This window comes from Anabrus simplex, chromosome 5, assembly GCF_040414725.1.
Source record: "Anabrus simplex isolate iqAnaSimp1 chromosome 5, ASM4041472v1, whole genome shotgun sequence".
NCBI lineage: Eukaryota > Metazoa > Arthropoda > Insecta > Orthoptera > Tettigoniidae > Anabrus > Anabrus simplex.
The window spans coordinates 377,477,809-377,494,443 of record NC_090269.1 but is presented as its reverse complement, the minus strand read 5'-3'; the positions used below and the strand labels follow the sequence as shown (position 1 = coordinate 377,494,443).

Here is a 16,635-nt window from a genome sequence, read left to right as displayed (position 1 = left end):
ATTTATTTATTTATTTATTTATTTATTTATTTATTTATTTATTTATTTATTTATTTATTTATTTATTTATTTATTTATTTATTTATTTATTTATTTATTTATTTATTTATTTATTTATTTATTTATTTATTTATTTATTTATTTATTTATTTATTTATTTATTTATTTATTTATTTATTTATTTATTTATTTATTTATTTATTTATTTATTTATTTATTTATTTATTTATTTATTTATTTATTTATTTATTTATTTATTTATTTATTTATTTATTTATTTATTTATTTATTTATTTATTTATTTATTTATTTATTTATTTATTTATTTATTTATTTATTTATTTATTTATTTATTTATTTATTTATTTATTTATTTATTTATTTATTTATTTATTTATTTATTTATTTATTTATTTATTTATTTATTTATTTATTTATTTATTTATTTATTTATTTATTTATTTATTTATTTATTTATTTATTTATTTATTTATTTATTTATTTATTTATTTATTTATTTATTTATTTATTTATTTATTTATTTATTTATTTATTTATTTTAGAACCGTCTGGAATTGAAAATTCAAACTAGAAATTTTAAAGCAGCATCTTTCATTTGACGCCTTGGTTTTTGGTTTGTTTTGAATTATCACAGTGGTTGTTTAAATTTACTGTTCTCATTTTTACCTATCTGAATTCATGACTGAATACTGAAGGAAAGACTTTATCCTTATCTTTTTCCTTAAATCCTTCAGTTTATTACATCAAACTGTTCTCTCGTCCTTTTCCCCTAATCATAATATCATTCCAAGTTTTCCCAGCCCAAAGTTTGCTGCATTTTTGTAACATTTTTCTTACAAATATTAAATAAATCTGAACTCTTTGTTACTAGAAAATATAATTCTGTGAGTTGATCTTTTTCCCTACATTTTTGCTCTTGTTTTAAATTCGTCACTTGAAGCTACTGTTAACAGTATTTATGCCATGACTGCTTATTCTAGGTACGTACCAAAGGTTTGGCTCTCTACCGTGAACGTGGCCACTCTGGTATCCTTTGTTCTTATGGTTGGTACAAGCGCTGGTGTGATCGATTCGGTGTGATACTCCGCCATGATGGTGATGATGAAATGCTGGAATGGACTTTAACTCAACTGGATTGTAATCGTAGCCTCACTCATCATGATTTGCAGGAACAAGCTAGAAATATGTGGAGCAGGAAGAGTCCTGAGTTCAAGGTAAAGAGTACAAGAGAAAATTCTTCTCTTAATATATGTAAGTGATGAACAGTGAACAATAAAGTGAATGAATAATCTTCAATGACAGGTAGTTAGAAAGGAAAATAGGAACATAAACGTAGGATAAACACAATAACAGACCTCTTCTGTTCTTCACCGCCCTTGTCTGCCTCTCAGCATCGGGCCTCCCAACCATCTTCAGTACTGTATTCTGTCTCATGCCAGTTGCCTTACTTCATTTGGGTCTTTTCCTCAGTATTTTCAAATTTCACTGACCATCTGATTCCATTTCATCTGTGGACATCCCTTTCTTCTAGTTCCCTCAAGTCTAGCCTTAAACACTTGCTTAGATTTTGTCTTAGTATCCATAAAGATCAGGTGACCAAACCATTTGAGTGACTTTGTGTCAATATCATCCACTACAGAAGTCACCTCAAGCTCTTCTCTTACAGCTTTGTTCCATATTCTCATCTTCTAGTCTTGTTCATAACTCGATGTAGGTATTTTATTTTCTGAGCTTGTCACTCTGCTGTCATGCTTCCTTCCGCTAGAACAAGTCTCTGAGCCGTATAATAAAGCAGGGAGGAACAGAGGTCTTATAGATCTGAGTCTTGGTCTTCTGTGCCCTTTTTTTCATTTTTGCTGACTAAGATCTGACTCAGCTGGTAATAGACGACATTGGCTTTATGAACTTGGTTATTGACTTCATGTCCAATCTTAACATCTTCAGTAATTACTGTGCCCATATAGTTGTAAGTGCCGGCCCTGTGGTGTAGGGGTAGCGTGCTTGCCTCTTACCCGGAGGCCCCGTGCTCGATTCCCGGCCAGGTCAGGGATTTTTACCCGGATCTGAGGGCTGGTTCAAGGTCCACTCAGCCTACGTGATTAGAATTGAGGAGCTATCTGACGGTGAGATGGCGGCCCCGGTCTAGAAAGCCAAGAACAACGGGCGAGAGGATTCATCGTGCTGACCACACGACACCTCGTAATCTGCAGGCCTTTGGGCTGAGCAGCGGTCGCTTGGTAGGCCAAGGCCCTTCAAGGGCTGTAGTGCCGTGGGGTTTGTTTGTTTGTTTAGATAGAACTTGGTCTAATTGTTCTCTCTTCCAGTTGATGTTGATACAGTAGAAGTCCACTATAGCAAGTACGGTATATAACGAGAACCCCGTTATTACGCCAGTTTTTGTTTGTCCCTTCAAATTTCCTATATTAAACTATTATGCTTCAGTTACAGTGAGAGCCCTATAACTGATACATCCGTTATTACAAGCGATTAAGCATACACGATTTTTTTTTTTCTGTGGAAATTCTAAGTTCCCATGGAGGGAACTAGTTTTTTTTTTTTTTCCTACCAGTAGAGCATATCAAAATTTAGATGTATGGCTTTTCAGGCGTTTGCTCTATTAACCAGCATTTCGTCTTAGGTCTGACACTAGACTCTTCAGAGTGGGATGTGTCAGACCCTACCCGCTGACGTTGGAGTGTATGCAGGTGAACTTATCAGAAGCCTATTTAAGAGGCACAGTCTGATAACTGCATACAGGAGATAAAACTCCACAATGGAATTAATGCCCGCCTAGCAATTCCGAATGGAAATTCTAAGTTCCCATGGAGGAAACTAGATACTTTTTATTTTTATTTTTTATTTTTTTATTTTTTTTGGTGGAAAAGTTCACCTGCATACACCCCAGCGTCAGTGGGTAGAGTCTGACACATCCCACTCTGAAGAGTCTAGTGTCAGACCTAAGACGAAACCCTGGTTAATAGAGCAAATGCCTGAAAAGCCATACATCTGATTTTGATATGCTCTATTGGTGGAAAAAAAAAAAAAAAAAAATATATATATATAGTTCCCTCCATGGGAACTTAGAATTTCCATTCGGAATTGCTAGGCGGGACACTTCCTCTAAAGCATTACTTTGTCAATTTTATACATTTTTCATCTAAACAGTGTTATGTGGCTGAAAATGTTGATAATATACGAAACATGTACCACTTTTGACCATTAAAAATTGCCTTAAGCAATCATTGTATCGACTAGGTGGAAAATAAATACTTAATTGTGAATCTATTGAAGTGCGATACGGACCATGAAGCTGATTTTATGTAATTCGAAGGCAATGTCGGAGTTGATTAGTTAATACCCGTCTACTGCTGTTCCGTAAAGAAAAATTAAAATGAAACACGAGAACATGTTTTCGTATTAAATGCGTAAATAACGTATCCAATAGCAGTTAAAAATAAAGGCTGAAGTAAATAATCACTTAATTTTAATGCTAAATACTGCAATTAAGTATGAATGGGACACACCTCAAGATATGGCAGAGTGCATTATTAATTTGAGCAGTTAGTTTATATTTTCTTGCGTCTTGTCAAATTTCGTAAAGGCTTTGATCATGTAAATTTATAGTGAGAAGGTTATAATTTCTCTACTTGTACTTGGAATATGTTTTCATGATACATATAGTATAGCTAAGTTGGGTTAGGTGATGCCGTTTGAATAAGAAAACTGAAACATTTGCCACAAAATGCGATCGATCATCGAATCTTATTGTTTTCTCGCTGTGTACACTTGCAAGCTCCCTCGTCGACATTTGAAGGCGATGTCGGAGTTGATTTGTAATACTCGTCGACTGCTGTTCTCTAAAAGAACATTTAAATGAAAGAGGATAACGTGTTTTTGTCAGAAATGTGTAAATGACGTGGCCGATAGCAGTTGTTAACTTGTCTGAAATAAAGGCTGAAATAAACAATTGCTTAATTTTAATGTTATATACTGAAATTAAGTAAGAATGTGATACACCGACATGTGGCAGACTACATCACTGATTTCAGAGGATAGTTTATATTTTTCGTGTCTAGTTAAATTTCAGAAAGACTATTCCCGTGTAAATTTGTAGCGAGGAGATTATCATTTTTCTACGTGCGCTTGAAATAAGTTTTCATGATTCATATACGGTTAAGTTAGGTGACACTGTTTGAAGAAGAAAACTGAAATGTTTGCACAAAGACCTCTGGAGCGATATTATACATACACCTTCACGTAGTATAGGATTTTGAAATATAATGAGCAAGTAAGCCATAGTGTGGATATCATCCGCGAAAACACAAATTTTGAACAAATGGATTGCTGTTTAATACCGATTTTAATGTGTATGGGTTTTTCCCCGATTTTAACAAAAAAATCGGATATAAAGACAATCCCCTATAGCGATTACTTTTTTCCTATTATGAATTCTCGCTATAATGGACTTCTACTGTATTTTCTTCCTTGCCTCCGACCTTCATTACTTTGCTTTTAGAAGCTCACTTATCGCATCACAATTGGCTTTTACGTTGCACCAACACAGATAAGTCTTGTGGCGATGATGGGATAGGAAAGGGCTAGGAGTGGGAGGGAAGCAACCGTGGTTTTAATTAAGGTACAGCCCTAGCATTTACCTGGTATGAAAATGGGAAACCATGGGAAACCATCTTCAGGGCTGCCGACAGTGGGGTTGGAACCCAGTATGTCCCAAATGCAAGCTCACAGCTGGATAACCTACATACTTCGTTCCTCAAGTGTGCGTGCCCACTCTATTTCTGCCTCCTTTAGATCTTGAGGATTGTTGTTAATTAAGACAATGTCATCTGCATAGACTAAACTCTGCAAGTACATAGGACATAAGTGCCAGTTGCTTGCTTTAAATCTCTTCTTATACATTGCTTTATCACTCAGTGCATGAAAAGTATGAATGACACAGGACTTAGACCATCTCCTTGTTCCGTGCCCTTTTCCATCCTGCAGGTCTTAGTTTTCTGTCCATTAATTGTGACCATTCCAAAAATATCTTAGATGCTCTGAATTACTCTAACAATCTTATCTTGGGTTTGAAAGTTCCAAAGGGCTTTCCATAACTTCTTTCTTAGGCACAGAATCAAATGCTGCAGCTAGATATAAGAAAGCTAAGTATACCTCCTTTCCTTGGCTATTCATCTTCTTGGTCAGCATTCAAATGCAACTGATGTGGTCTTGAGTTTGTCGCCCAGTTCTAAAAGCAGTTTATTCTTCCTCTAGCTGTTGTTCCAGTAATAGATAATGGATAAGAACACCCTTGTAGAATAAACACATAAGCAGGTCAGTACTGGAGGAGGGATCAACAGAAAGTAGAGACCAAGACAAATATGAAAACACAAAAGTACAAGGACTATCTCTGCGTCTTCATTTTCTTATAACAGTGAAACCTCGTTAGTGTGTTCCTTATTAACACATTTTCCCGCTTAGCACGTTGGAAATTCGAAGTCCCAATTCTCATTGTATTAAATCTGTATAAAAAATACCTCACTTATCACGTCACAAATTTTTGCTATTACCAATAGTACGATCACATTTTTTTTTCTAGATCTGAAAATGTTACTGTTTTTGTCATCCCTTCTGAAAAAAACGTGATTTTCAACTCGGGTAAGAGCTGTTACCACAGTTGCGTGATTACGGAAAAAGGCCTTCCTGAACTTCAAAGGATAAGTCACGCTTTCGGGGAGTAAGGCGTTAGCCACAGGAATGTTCAGTTTTGCTTGCTGGTTAGCAGCAAGACTGCTGAATAGCAGAGTGAGCCTGTTTGTGCTTATATTTCGCATTCCATTCAGAAGGTAGAAATGTATTTTGTATTGAGTGGTACAGTGAAGTGTAGCTAATATTTGCCACGTGATACGGTAGCCTATATCTGGATGGCTAAATGGTTAGCGTGCTGGCCTTTGGTCACAGGGGCCCCGGGTTCGATTCCCGGTAGGGTCGGGAATTTTAACCAAAATTGGTTAATTTCACTGGCAGGGGGGCTGGGTGTGTGTGTCGTCTTTATCATTATTTCATTCTCATCACAACGCGCAGGTCGCCTACGGGAGTCGAATCAAAAGACCTGCACCTGGGGAGCCGAACATGTCCTCGGATGCTCCCGGCACTAAAAGCCATACGCCATTTCATTTCATCTGGATTAGTAACATAATCGTTAAATTGACTAGCGTGGTGCATATTTGTCTTGTGATAGCCTAGTTATGGATCTGGAAAATGTTGTAAAATTCCTTAATGTTGAAGACAAATTAAACTCTGTCAGAAAGTGGACTGACATAAGCGCGCAGAGGTCGCAAATGTTGAAACTCGCATCTTTACGTTTTGACTCGATCACTCAAGTTGGTTGAAGTTTTGTTTGATTCAAAGTGGCAGCCAAAGTCATTTCTAGCAGTTGCATATGGTCAAGCGAAACTTCCAATTCATCGTCTAAGAGTGTGACCAGAAAATACTGTTTAATAACCAACTGCTCTGAAATAAAAGGCTTCTATTAACATCTATTTTAGAAAGTGTGATCTGCAATAATAGTTCAATATTTTTGTTGGCCCCTGCGTAAATGTTTTCATATTCGTTGTCCAGTGTTTTTCACACCTTTCAGTTACCGGTACTAGTTATTTTATAATCCCCAGCAGAAAAGGTTTCATATTTGTTTTCTCGTGTTTTTCACACCTTTTAGTACTTTTATCTTTAAAAATGGTAAATGGGCCTATAGTTTTCACAGTGCCTGCGGATACACGACGAAAAATGCCCTCATGTTGGAAAAAATCATGTCTAGTGTTTCCAAATTACTGTTGGATAGATTTTATTCGTATATTCATTAGTACGTATTCTCGCTTAACACGTTCTTTTTCCTTGTCCCCTGCAAAAACGTCTTAACGAGGTTTCACTGTAAATGAGCTCTCCCCTCATCAATCACTGTTCATCTTCATTTATATCTTGTCAGCACCCCAACACTCATTTCTGTTTCCCAACTATATCAGGAGGATGGACATTAACTCTTATTGAGAGGCACTGAGTGAATTGGCCATGGAGTTCAGGTTGCATAGCTGTGAGCTTCCATTCGGTAGATGATGGGTTCGAATTGCATCGTCAGTAGCCCTGAAAATGGTTGTTCATGGTTACCCATTTTACACCAGGCAAATGTGCCTTAATTAAGACCCTGGCCACTACCTTCCCAATCCTAGCCCTTTCCCATCCCATTGTTACCAAAAACCTTCGATGTAATAGTGCAGTGTTAAACCACCACTCTCTGGGAGTCAAACTTAAAAGATCTAGTCGTAATGTGGGAAGTGTGAGATAAAAGGAATCCCCTGTAAAAACAGGAAATGGGAAGAGACAGAATTATAAATGTAAATACAGATAGTAAAGACTAGGAACATAGGTCTTCTCACAGGAAGACTGAAGATCTTTTAAGAGGTTCCTCAGTAAGTATTGATGTCTGTACTGCTAATGAAGCTGAGAAACAGAAACGAAGTTCTTGGGGCCTGAGAAGAAATTGATATAAAAGACGTGGAGATTGTCCTTGTTATTTTGTGTTTCATTGTTTGCCCTTGTCTTTCTTTCCATTACAGGCTGTTTCCACACTGACCCATCATTGTGTTTTTTCTACTATGTGTCCCTTCCAAGTACTTATCTTTATACATGGTGGTTGGAAACAACGTGAACCGAATATATATGCATTTGAGCGTTAGTCGTACTGATGAGTAATTGGAAAAAATTACGTCGATGTCTCACGCCGTTGCCATTTTATCAGCTGCTGAAGTTAACCAATTAGATTGTTTCGCAGGCAAATTCAAATGGGCTTTACGAGGCGGTGGTGTTAAATCTGCACGTGACTTGGTCTGGCTTGGAAATGAGCATCAAACACTAACACGCCTTGGGTTTCAGCGAATTCTTGTTCAAGTCTCTCCCCTGGAGAAGTTTATTTCTTCTATTGGCGCTCTCAATGCAGTCATTAGCCACGTGCAGATTTAGCAACACCGCCTCACAAAGCCCATCTGAAATCGCACGCAAAGCGATCTGATTGGCTAATTTCAGCAGTTGATAAAATGGCAACGGTGTGAGATATCGATGTATTTTTTTCAAATTACTTATCAGTATGACCAACGCTCTAACGCTCATATACCCGGTTAATATTGTTTCCGACCACCCAGTATATACGATACTAGCAAAAGTACCCGTTCTTTGTTTGGATTTATGAGCAAGGGTAAAAGAAGTTAAATTAAGGGGGCCCACAAGAATGCGTGTGTCGTACAACACACTCTTAACCTTCTCATCAGTACAAAAATATATAGGTTATGCCTCCTTGACATTCGAGACTATGCCACGTAAACCTGGTCGTGACTGAAGTGCTTGTTCTCTAGATAATGATGCAAACTGAATTGTGAATTATAAACTCACTAAATATTATTCCCAAACCTACGCATTATTAAAAAGATAGAAATGCGGAATATATGAACACATTCAAAAAATTAGGGGAACGTGTTTTTGAACGTATGCCTTGCTCCACAAAACAAAACCTCACACCCAGGTATATTACCAGTGAAAAGCCACAGCCTGTTTCCAGTCATTTGACCGGTTTTATGAGCAGGGGTAAAAGAGGTTAAATTAAGGAGGCCCACAAGAATCCATGTCTCGTACAACACACTCTTCCGACCTTCTTATTGAGTACAAACATATATAGGTTATGTCCCCTTGACACTCAAGAGTACGCCACGTAAACCTGGTCATGACTGAAGTGCTTGTTCTCTAGATAATAACGCAAAATGAAATGTGAATTATAAACTCACTAAATATTAATCCTAATCCTATGCATTATTAAAAAGATAGAAACGCGGAATATATGTACACAGTTCAGAAATTAGGGGAACATGTTTTTGAACGTATGCCATGCTCCACAAAACAATAACTCACACTCAGGTATATTACCAATGAAAATCCACAGGTCAGGATTGGAATGAATGAAGCCCCCATCTAGCGGCGAGGATAGGAAATGTGCCGCCTGCCGAAGCCCGTCACACTCCTCTGGGACAATGATAAACGACTGACAGATGAAATGTTAATGGAGACTGTTGCTGGAATGAAAGATGACGGGGAAAACCAGAGTACCCAGAGAAATACCTGTCCCGCCTCCACTTTGTCCAGCACAAATCTTACATGGAGTGACTGGGATTTGAACCACAACCTTTATTCTTTATCGTTGAAGTATACAAAAGAACATTAATGAACTCGTGCTCATTTTCAGAACACAAACGGAAATGTCCAAATAGGGGCGAAAACAAAGTGATAACAGTCCTCCGGGGTGGATTTTTATCACAGTTGGAGAGCTTCAGTATGGTGTATGTCCTCCACGAACATTTATCACAGCTTGGCACCTACATGGCAGGCTCCGTATAAGTCGACGGAGGTCACATTGCAGTATCAGGTCCTATTCTTCAATGAGAGCCTGTTCGAAGTCCTTGGAGAGTCTGTGGTGGAACAGGATGCCCATGAACACTTCTGTCAAGCCTATCCCACACATGCTTGATGGGATTAAGGTCGGGACTTACTGCTGGCCATTCCATCTCTTGAATGTCAGTTCTCGCATGACAGCTCTGGTGATGCACAATACATGAGCCCTGGCATTGTCGTGCATGAATACAAATTCAGGGCCAACACCATATGCAGCAACCAACAGATGCTGTAGCATGTACCCTGCAGCGGTAAGATTACCACGGACAACGACAAGATCCGTACAGCCATCAGTACTGATGCCACCCCACACCATCACAGTGCATCTCTGTTGGGCTATCTGTGGTTGAATTTTTAATTAATTTTGTCAGTTAAACACCAAATGTGTCACTTGACATCTGAAACATGTCGTCATCATATGACAAGGAATGCCAGACGGCCTCATTGCCACCTTCCCAAGATCCGACTACGTCTGCTCTGTTGGAACCTGTGATCTTGGCTTCTGGAGGCCAACACTCTACCACTGATCCACAAGAGGAATTATTGGAAGAGATGGTTAATGACAGTGGTTTTTCCAACCATAGCAGTATTTATACTATTCTTGGAATCCATGACGCAGGGTCTTCATGTGCAAGAGTTGTCCAGTATCTTAAAACAAGTTGCAAGAAAAAGCCAAATTCTGAAAAAGTATGTCCTAAAATGTTGGCAGGGATATTATGCAAGTAAACACAGTATTTTATTTTCTCCTTATTTCATACTTCCCACTTCAAGGCTGAAGATATATGCCCTGAAAGGCACTTGGTTGTGTGTTGTTTCCCTTATAAAGCAGGAAGCCAAATCAAGCTTATCCAAGGCTGAAGAAAAGTAGAACCATGAAGATGCGGAGCCTGTCTTTGTCTTAATTTGTTTGTCCTTGTACCTTTCTATTGATCCTACTCACCACTCCGACCTATCCTATGTATATCCTATGTGCATGTTCCTATTCTCCTTCTTAAAATCTTGCCCTTTCTGTACTGTACATATATATATTGTCAGTAACGGCAATCGGGAATTAGAAGTGGGAGAGAGGGTACAAACATTTATAGACAGCATTAAGTACCAGGGTCTGAGGGATATTAGTGGGGGAGGGTTAGATATCAAAATATCAAAGCGCTACACATTGCTGCGCGGTTCTCCACTACTTGCTGTAGTGTGGTACAATTTGGTTATATAGATGTTGATTCGCATAGGGAACCTGAAATATTTATCCTGAATGAGTAAATTTATAATAGCAATATAGTTGGTCCATTATTGGACATTATAAATTTTGCGGCTAACTCATTCCTGGTTGCCAGCGTTTCATCCCAGTGTACTAAGTTGGGCTCATCAGTTGGTAAATACCACACCTACCAAGACGCATGGCTAGTGCATACCGTGGAGGCCACTGCATTTTTTATGCTGTCTGAGCGAATTTCAATTGACATAAAGATTGACAGTCTATGAACTAAAGTGCGGTAATAATCGTTCTATACAATAAAACTTTCACCATAGAAGCAATAATTACCTATAAGTACAGTGTGATTATACAATTAAGTCATTTGGTATTTGAGTACAGACTAACAAAGTAACAGGCACTAGATAAAGAAATGGCGTATGGCTTTTAGTGCCGGGAGTGTCTGAGGACAAGTTCGGCTCACCAGATGCAGGTCTTTCGATTTGATACCCGTAGGCGACCTGCGCGTCGTGATGAGGATGAAATGATGATGAAGGCGACACATACACTCACGCCCCGTGCCAGCGAAATTAACCAATTAAGGTTAAAATTCCCGACCCTGCCAGGAATCGAACCCGCGACCCTTGTGACCTAAGGCCAGCACGCTAACCAGTTAGCCATGGAGCCAGATGAAATGCACAGACACATTGACTGAGTGAGACTGTCAGACTGAGGAATGCTTGCGGCAAGCGGGTGACCTTGGCAAAAATATACACCTGCTACCGTTCATCCCAGAACACGCTACACATTGCTGCGCGGTTCTCCACTACTTGCTGTAGTGTGGTACAATTTGGTTATATAGACGTTGATTCGCATAGGGAACCTGAAATATTTATCCCGAATGAGTAAATTTATAATAGCAATATAGTTGGTCCGTTATTGGACATTATAAATTTTGCAGCTAACTCATTCCTGGTTGCCAGCGTTTCGTCCCAGTGTACTAAGTTGGGCCCATCAGTTGGTAAATACCACACCTACCAAGACGCATGGCTAGTGCATTCCGTGGAGGCCACTGCACAGGCTACTTGGAGCCACCGGCAGTGCCAATGCACTATGAGAGACTTTTCAACATTTTGTGCCCATACCTGCCAACTTTCCCGATTCAGGCGGGAGACTCCCGATTTTCGACAGTTTTTCCCGCCTCCCGAATATTCTATCTTTTCTCCCGATTTTTTGGTGAACTTCAAACATTTGTTTTCAGATCCCTCCATTTCAGCTTTTTTATGTCAGTGGCCGGAAGTCCTTCGCTCAATGGCCGCTTTCAAACGAAATATCGAAGTTTATTAATGCGAGAAATTTTTCCTCCTAATGAGACCGCATTGATGCGCTGCATTTGCCACTTAAGTGGGTTTCTTCTTGTGCTTTCGCAATCCATCGTAATGACTGATGTCACCGAAGCGACAGTTTTGTGCGAGAACAAGTCTCAGGTAGACCCCAAGGCACCGGACTCCCCTGGGTGGAGGAAAACAGCCTACAGATAAATGAAGAAAAGACAGTACAAATGACCTTCAGAAAAGGTGGGAAATCAACGCCCAAAGACAACATAACATTACACCAAAAGCCATTACAAAAGGTACGAAATTACAAATATTTGGGAATAACACTACAGACAACGGCGGCGTCCTTTGGTATACATATTCAAGAAAGAACGGCAGCAGCAATCAGAGCCTCATACAGCATCCAAAACATTTCAAACCTTTCAATCAGCACGGCGATGAGACTTTTCAAGACGACAGTAGCGCCAGTGATAACATATGGAATTGAGATCGTGTGGGAAAAGCTGAAGATCGGAGACCTGATGAGAATAGAAAGAATAAAAGCAATGTTCATGAAGAGGATTACCCGAGTCGGAAAGACAGCGCCATCCCGGATGGTATACGAAATGCTGCGGGAGACGTATTTCATAGAAGACATACGATCACAGTTCTACCTACAATCAACGGAAGCAAGCAGGGCACTAGTAAATATCAGGGAAAGGAAGAAAAGTGAAATCGACCTCGACTTCTACGCCTCACCAGCGATGACGGATGATAGATGGACTAGAGAGTGCAACACACAGCCCCACGTGATAACACGACTCTCCATACATGGGTTTCACCACAAGGTATGCGTAAACCAGAAGTTCCATGAGCCAGACGAAGATTGTAAGTGCATTTTGTGTGGACAGAAGTGTAGAAGATATCACATCATAACATGCACGAAAAGAACCAGGACAATTACAGACTATAGCAAAGACTAAAATGTGAAATTTATTTAATGCTCAAACTTGAGTGTACATTTCTCTATTAATTAATGCGAGAAATGTGCGCTAATGTGCGATGTTTATTGAAACCTGTATATCGCGACGCGCATATCGATTGTCAATCTCTTGTTCTCGTGTGCTATGTTCGTGTTCGTTCACGTCAGTCTAGTCGATTCCATCCTCTTTGGTCGATTCTAGAGACTAGTCGCTTTCTTAGTAATATAGTGACATAATTTCAATGATAACGACGGGTGACTTCTAGAGATTTTAGAAGCCATTTGGAGACAATTCTGACTAATTTTAATTTATCTCAATATAAATAAAATGTTGTGTCTGTACATTGCTCAGAATTTAAAAAGAATGATATTTCCGTACCGGTCGTGGCCATATTAACGAGGAGAAATAAGTTTTAATTTTCCGTAATTTCTGTCTGTCTGTACGTGCGCAGGCTCATCACGAGAAAACGGCTGAAGAGAATTTAATGAAAATCGGTATATAACGTCGGGGAATAAGTTGCTACAATCTAGGCCATAAATAATGTTATTCGCGCTGAGTGAAATGGTAGTTTAGGGGAAGGCCTAAAATTTAATTCTCAAATATTTATGTTATTATTGGCCCTAATGATAAATACTACATAACTAAAGTTATATATTATTAAATTTCCTATCATTTATGTCTTATACATTTTTACCGTACCGGCTGTAATAACAGAGATATTCATGAATTTAGATTTTTTATTTTATTATTATTATTATTATTATTATTATTATTATTATTATTATTATTATTATTATTATTATTATTATTATTATTTTGCTAAGTCCATATCAGCGCCGATGTACGAGAAAATGGGTGAACAGAATTGTATGTAAAGTCAGGGAATAAGGAACTACAGTCTATGCTATAAATAATTTTATTCACTCTGTTCAAAATGGTAGTTTAGGGGAAGGTGCCAAATTTTTTTTTAAATTACCTATCTTGGTGGTCATATTGAAAAATACTACATAACAAAAGTTACAGAGAATGCAATTTCCGATTATTTGTCTTATTCAGTTTTGCAAGAGACACTTCTCATGATTGATTCGTATAACTTACACTTCTCAGGTACATTTTTTGCCCCTTGTTAAGGGCATCATCAACCTTTAGGTAACCTTAAGTTCATATGTCTGAAACATTATCTATTCATACATGGATTAATGTGTAACATACTTTTCATTGTAATCCATATATGAATAGATAATGTTTCAGACATTTGACCTTAAGGTTACCTACAGGCTGATGATGCCGTTAACAAGGGGCGAAACATGTCCCTGAGAAGTGTATATAGTATTATGTAGATTTCATCCACGAAGCACGTGGCTTGTATTGAATAGGTGGTAATAATAGAATAAATTATTTTTGTGATAATTTGCTTATTCAGTTTTACTGTTCTGACTACAATAATATTGGTGGTGGTGATGGTGATTAAATTTTGAAGATTATAATAATGAAGAAAGTCATGAAGGAACGATCGCTTGAATAATACCACAAGAGGGAGTCATGAAAGAAAGGACGACTCACTTTACATTAGATGCTCTAATATCACAGATTCAGAAGAAAACTAAATGTGAAGGCCTCCAATATAGAAAGCTCATAAAATTGATCAACAATAGCATTACATTGACCATTGTTTGTTGTGATGTGCTTTGTGTATTCTGCTGCCATTTATCTACGATAGACGGGATTACTGCTGGGTTTCAAGTATAACAGCCTGCCTGAATACTGGCGGGAAGAAGCTGGGGAGTGGGGAGTTAGATCTCTCTTCTTTAGCATGCCATTCTTCTGGTTCATAAATTTTCTGATACTACTGGTACGTTACACACTGGATCATCATAGTATTCCAGCTATTCGATCCCTACTCGGAGGTAGTGATTTGAATGAGCAGTGTGCACACTTAAACAGAATAATTACACAAGAGTGTTTGCGGCTGTCTCAGCCTGGTCATTCTAGCTCTGAAACTTTGAACTGTTAGATTGACACTGTAGTACCTTTCGCAAAAATTGAGAAAATGTACTGTTTTCATTTTATCGAATATTTCGTATGAAATCATAGCTTTTAATCACGACATTCATACTGGCATCGTTGTAATGAGATGTTGACTTCAGTTCGGAAAACTATAAGGACAGTCTTCCTGAGAATTCCGTAGTGAAGCACGGGTACATCAGCTAGTTATTTGATCCAAATAGCATTGCGCTTCGCATAATTGCGCGGGTGCTTGATGCAGTATATTAATCTATGCATTTGCTAAGTAATGGCATCTAAGTGCATGACTGATTCACACATCTGGAGCATGAGTTCATACTATTTTCGGTAGGCTTATCAGAGACCGATCATCCCACTCACGCACTTCCTGTGAGGGAATAGAGATGTGTAATTTTTAGCCTTGTAGCCTCGTATATCGTAGTACTGTGTTGCGCAAGACATGTAGAATAAGCAATTTTGACCAATTGTATCTCCTGATTTCTCCTGATTTTTCCTGATTTAAAAATCAAAATCTCCTGATTTTTGGTTTTGTAAAGTTGGCAGGTATGTGCATATTTCCGTTAAGTAGTTTTCTTAATAAGTAAGGAAATTAAAGGAAAGAATAGGGTTTGTACAAATTGCTTTCTTTTTATAATTCCACATTTCAGGCGGCTAAAATGGAATAACTGGGCACGTTGGCCATGCGGTTAAGGGCATGCGTCTGTGAGCTTGCATCCGGGAGGTAGTGGGTTCGAACCCCACTGTCGTCAGCCCTGAAAATGGTTTTCTGTGGTTTCCCATTTTCACACCAGGCAAATGCCACCGTAATTGAGGCCACAGCCGCTTCCTTCCAACTACTAGGCCTTTCCTGTCCCATTGTCGCCATACGACCTATCTGTGTCAGTGCAACGTAAAGCCACTAGCAACAAAAAAAAAAAAAAGAATGAAAATTGAATTTTCCCCCCTCGGGCCCCTAAGTGCCGCCACTGTATATTGTGTAAGTTTATAAATTTTGTATATTTTTCAGGCCTCTTCTGGTTGGGCTATTCGATTTTGTAGACGCCACCCGAAACTCCTCCAGCAAACACCAACAGTTGAAACACCTCTGCCAGTAATTCTGCAGCGGAATGTGGAGCCATTTCGCAGCAGGATTCAGAACTTGATTAGAGAGAAGCCTTTTAGTTTAGGAGTGATCGGCAGTATGGACGAACTACCTCTTAACTTCTCTGCTCCCCTTTCCAGTGAGTATGATGAGTTATTTTTGTTTAAATTTACAACCATGCATCTAAGTAGGGTACCTATCTGAAGGAAATTTATCTTTGAAATGCACAAGGCAGTTATGGATGTTATGCTTTAGTTCATTTCTCAGTATTCTCCTTGGCTTTTATAGGTTTTCTCTTGTTCAGTGAGAACTTATGGTTCATTGTAAGGATATCACTTATACAGTGAAACCTCACTAAGACGTTTCTGTAGAGGACAAGGAGAGAGAACGTGTTAAGCAAGAAAACGTACTAATGAATACATGAATGAAAACCATCCAACAGGGATACGGAAACACTAGACACGATTTTTTCCTACATGACAGCATTATACGTTGTATATCCGCGGGTACAGTGAAAACTATAAGGTT

The 16,635-nt window shown here is 38.4% G+C and overlaps 1 protein-coding gene across 1 annotated transcript in view; it reads left to right on the top strand.

The window, feature by feature from the left end:
• The window catches only part of LOC136874552 (uncharacterized), a 188,851-nt gene that overhangs the window by 85,927 nt on the left and 86,289 nt on the right, over positions 1-16,635 (top strand). Inside the window, exons 8-9 of the mRNA XM_068227842.1 lie at positions 1,002-1,235; positions 16,033-16,246. Of these exons, the coding sequence (XP_068083943.1) occupies positions 1,002-1,235; positions 16,033-16,246 (448 nt within the window). The remainder of the gene's footprint in view (positions 1-1,001; positions 1,236-16,032; positions 16,247-16,635) is intronic.